General features: G+C 53.0%; 1 protein-coding gene across 1 annotated transcript; it reads right to left on the bottom strand.

Annotated features, from left to right (window-relative positions):
• Positions 1 to 227: 227 nt before the first annotated feature.
• On the bottom strand, positions 228 to 2,569 carry LOC127047557 (uncharacterized). Its single transcript, XM_050945969.1, has 2 exons — positions 2,362 to 2,569; positions 228 to 778 (listed from the first exon to the last, which is right to left on the bottom strand). Exons 1-2 carry the CDS (start codon positions 2,552 to 2,554, stop codon positions 228 to 230), a joined length of 744 nt encoding a protein of 247 aa, XP_050801926.1. The 5' UTR covers positions 2,555 to 2,569.
• Positions 2,570 to 3,962: the final 1,393 nt, after the last annotated feature.

The raw sequence follows: 3,962 nt of genomic DNA, 5'->3' as shown, positions 1-3,962 counted from the left end.
TAGGGAGCCCCAGGAAAGGGCTTCAAGGATTAGGGATGCTTTAAGGGAGCAATTTGATGCTGAGAGCCAACAGTAATGTTTGGTGCCTTTGCTGTGCTTTGTTCTACCTTGGGGTACAATATTTACCACTTCCTGCAATAATAAAACGTATTGTAAAAGCCATAAAATCCTTTATTCAAAGTACAGTACATAAAAGGCCAGGGGGGTTAGGGTGGTGGACTGTACATTCAGAGGTTTGAATATGTCCTGTTTGGATTACTGTTCAATGTCTGCTGCACTTCAGGATTACTATGCTGCAGGGTAATGGGGGTGGAGTGCACAGGGTAAGAATTATAGTTATCAGGGCTGGTAGGTGATCGTACAGGTGTTGGGGGCAGCTGGGGGTAATAAGAAACTGGCTGCTGGAGAAAGGTGTTTTGTGCAAATACTGGGGAACAAGAAAGAGAGCTTTGGGAGGGCTGTGGGTTACCACAGTAAATATCTGCCTGCATGGCTATGAGAGACTCGAAAGACTCAGTTTGGCGAGCCAGGAGGCTTATCATCTGCTTTGAGGTTTTTTTGATTGCCAATTCCTTTCTCCTGCTTTCTGTTTGCCTCCAGTCATACATTTTCTCTCTCCATTCATACATTTTCTCTCTCCATTCCTGCGTCTTCCTACTTTCTCTGTTGTAGTGATTCATAACTGCTTTGATCAATTCTTCTTTTGATTTTCTGGGATTTCTTCTCAAGTTCTGCAAGCGACATGAGGCCGGTGATCCGGCTGCATTAGTCAAGGTCACTAGAAAAAACAAAGATAGAACCATGTAATACACAGAGGCTACATTGTTTATTATCACACAGTGAAGGAGTTTTTAAACTTTTTGTAGCATCCTTCCCACATACCTCACATAACACAGAGAGGCCAGGGAAGCTGAAAGTCATGGCGAGCAATGGGGTGAGAGTTTCTGCCCCGAGTGCACCTGGGACGGGGAATTGACCGATGGGTCACTGGGGTTTATCTGCGCTGGGTACAGGAGGTAGCTGGTGTCCTGCACAGGGGACAGTAGTGAACAGGAAGGTGGCGAGCTGCTGGCAGGGGGGGGGGGGTCCGCGTAACTGCCGGCCTGCTGGTGAGGGGGGGGAAACGCACAGCTGTGCTGGCTGCCTGCTGGGAAGGGTGGGGGAACACTGGAGCGCACCGCGGGGCTGGATGCCTGCTTGGAGGGGGGTGGTGGAAGACCGGAGTGCACCGCGGGGCTAGCTACGTGCTGGGAAGGTGGGGGGAAGACCGGAGCACACAGCTGTGCTGGCTTCCTGCTGGGAAGGGTGGGGGAACACCGGAGCGCACCGCAGGGCTGGATGCCTGCTGGGAGGGGGGTGGTGGAAGACCGGAGTGCACCGCGGGGCTAGCTACGTGCTGGGAAGGTCGGGGGAAGACCGGAGCGCACAGCTGTGCTGGCTTCCTGCTGGGAAGGGTGGGGGAACACCAGAGCGCACCGCGGGGCTGGATGCCTGCTGGGAGGGGGGTGGTGGAAGACCGGAGTGCACCGCGGGGCTAGCTACGTGCTGGGAAGGTGGGGGGAAGACCGGAGCGCACAGCTGTGCTGGCTTCCTGCTGGGAAGGGTGGGGGAACACCGGAGCGCATCGCGGGGCTGGATGCCTGCTGGGAGGGGGGTGGGGGAAGACCGGAGTGCACCGCGGGGCTAGCTACGTGCTGGGAAGGGCGGGGGGGGGGAAGACCGGAGCGCACAGCTGTGCTGGCTGCCTGCTGGGAAGGGTGGGGGAACACCGGAGTGCACCGCGGGGCTGGATGCCTGCTGGGAGGGGGGTGGGGGAAGACCTGAGCGCACCGTGGGGCTAGCTACGTGCTGGGAAGGGGGAGGGGAGACCAGAGGGCACCGCGGGGCTGGCTGCCTGCTGGGAAGGGGGTGGGGAGACCGGAACGCACCGCGGGGCTGGGGGAGTGGGGACCGCGAACCTGGCGCCCTGCACTCAAGTATCCCTAAATTCTCAACAGGGTTTCCTACTGCCAGATATATCACTGCTGCGTGTTACCTGGGAAGAGAGGGAGGGTCTTCTACAGCAATGTGGATTCCGCCCTAGCCCCTATGCAGCTTGCCTGTGTACAGCCATGGTCCCCCCACCCCTTGCTGCACAGTGGATCGGACGAGTTAGCCTGACCGGGACAAGGACCACGGTGGCTCTCCCAATAAACTTGAGAAAGCACATTGCCCACGCTCTGGCTGCAACTTTTCAAGAGATTACCGAGGCCGATTACAGAGACGTGATAGAGCAAATCAATGGGCTATTCCACGCTTAGGCATGCCTGCAGGCAGCCATAACCCAAACCGTCCTCTCCCAAATCATAAAAATCTGCTAACCCCGAGCACGCTCCTCAGTTTCTTCCTCACCAGCAACTTCCTGCTGCTGCGACTGGCTAGCCTCCTCCTGGCTTGAGAAGAGCTCCTGGCTGCATGCCTCCTGGGACTCCGGGGTGTCTCCCTCCATGCCAGCAGCCTCACTGTCGGCTTCCTCTACACCCTCCCCCATTTCTCCCTGCTCTGAACTCTCCATCGTGGTCCTCGGATTGACAGTGGGGTCACACCCAAGTACGGCATCCAGCTCCTTGTAAAAACGGCAGGTTGTGGGGGCAGCTCCTGAGCGGTGATTTCCCTCACGGGCTTTGCAGTAAGCACTCCTCAGCTCTTTTATTTTGACCCTGCACTGCAACGCATCCCGTTCATGGCCCCTTTTCAGCAAGGACTGCGATATCTGCCCATAGGTATCATAATTTCTCCTTCTGGAGCGCAGCTGTGCTTGCACAGCCTCCTCACCCCAAACACTGATGAGGTCCTGCAGCTTGGAATTGTTCGATGCTGGGGCTCGTTTGGGGCGTGGAGGCATGGTCGCTGATTGATTGAATGATTGATTGCAGTCCACACCTGGCTGAGCAAACAGGAAGGGGATTTTTAAAATTCCCAGGGCATTTAAAGGAGGGGTCAGCTGAGCCCAGGGCAGTGGAGTGTGCATGATTACCAGAGAGGCTTCTAAGGTATGCTGGGATACCTCCTTATACCACGGAGGTCAATAAAAGCGCTGGTGGGCGTCCACACTTGCTGACCAGCGCTGGATCACCAGCGCTGGAATCCCTACACCCGAGGCTCGACCGGGTGTACAGCCAGCGCTGCAACCAGGGAGTTGCAGCGCTGGCCGTGCTTTGCAAGTGTGGCCACATCCTAAGTTGCAGCGCTGTAACCCCCTCACCAGCGCTGCAACTCTGTAGTGTAGCCAAGCCCTCAGTGTCCTGGCTGTATTCCAAGTCAGATACAATGAAAACTGTTACTAACAACTACAATTAGAGGCCGATCTTATTTTAGCTGTTATAACAGGTGGCCACTCAACACAGGTTTTACTCTTCCTTGTTTCTTAGAATTTTTAATAAAATGTTTTCATTTTTGTAATGTGCAACACTCAATCCTTTATACTTCCTGTGGGCCATTGTGAATTGGAAGCACTGATCCAATGTTTGAGAGCTATGTTAGCCATTTATAGCTCCAAAGTCTCAAAATTCATGAGTCAGACCTCTACCATCATGAGATTTAAAAAAAAAAAAAGAAGTTTTTTTTTTAAAGTAGCCATCCAATTTTTGAGTCTGTCGATCTGTCTGACTTCTGTGTGATATTTTAAAATTGTTTGAGCAATTATTGTTATATTGCCTTACTCCAGTTACTAAATCACTTCTTATCAACAAACAGGCTGGCTTTCACCTGGATTGTACTGGACAGTTTCCAAATCTGACAGAACATATCAAAGATGAATGTGAAAGGGGATTGATTATGGGAGTGGTGTCCATTGATCTCTGAGCTGCCTACAATACAGTCAATCATTGTGGGCTCCTTGCTAAAGTACTAATTGTAACAAAGAGCTACCACCTCACAAAGCTAATATAGACCATGCTGGAGAACAGAAGATTCTTTATAAA

Source organism: Gopherus flavomarginatus, chromosome 3 (genome assembly GCF_025201925.1).
Source record: "Gopherus flavomarginatus isolate rGopFla2 chromosome 3, rGopFla2.mat.asm, whole genome shotgun sequence".
In the NCBI taxonomy this organism is placed as follows: domain Eukaryota; kingdom Metazoa; phylum Chordata; order Testudines; family Testudinidae; genus Gopherus; species Gopherus flavomarginatus.
The sequence above is the reverse complement of the archived record's forward strand: the minus strand, read 5'-3'. Positions and strand labels throughout refer to the sequence as shown.

Bases quoted from the DNA above. Each gene is read 5' to 3' on its own strand.
- LOC127047557 (XM_050945969.1), bottom strand. From the start codon at position 2,554: ATGGAGAGTTCAGAGCAGGGAGAAATGGGGGAGGGTGTAGAGGAAGCC. The intron at 779-2,361 runs GTTAGCAGATTT...TGTTTTTTCTAG, and splicing joins AACTGAGGAGCGTGCTCGGG to TGACCTTGACTAATGCAGCC.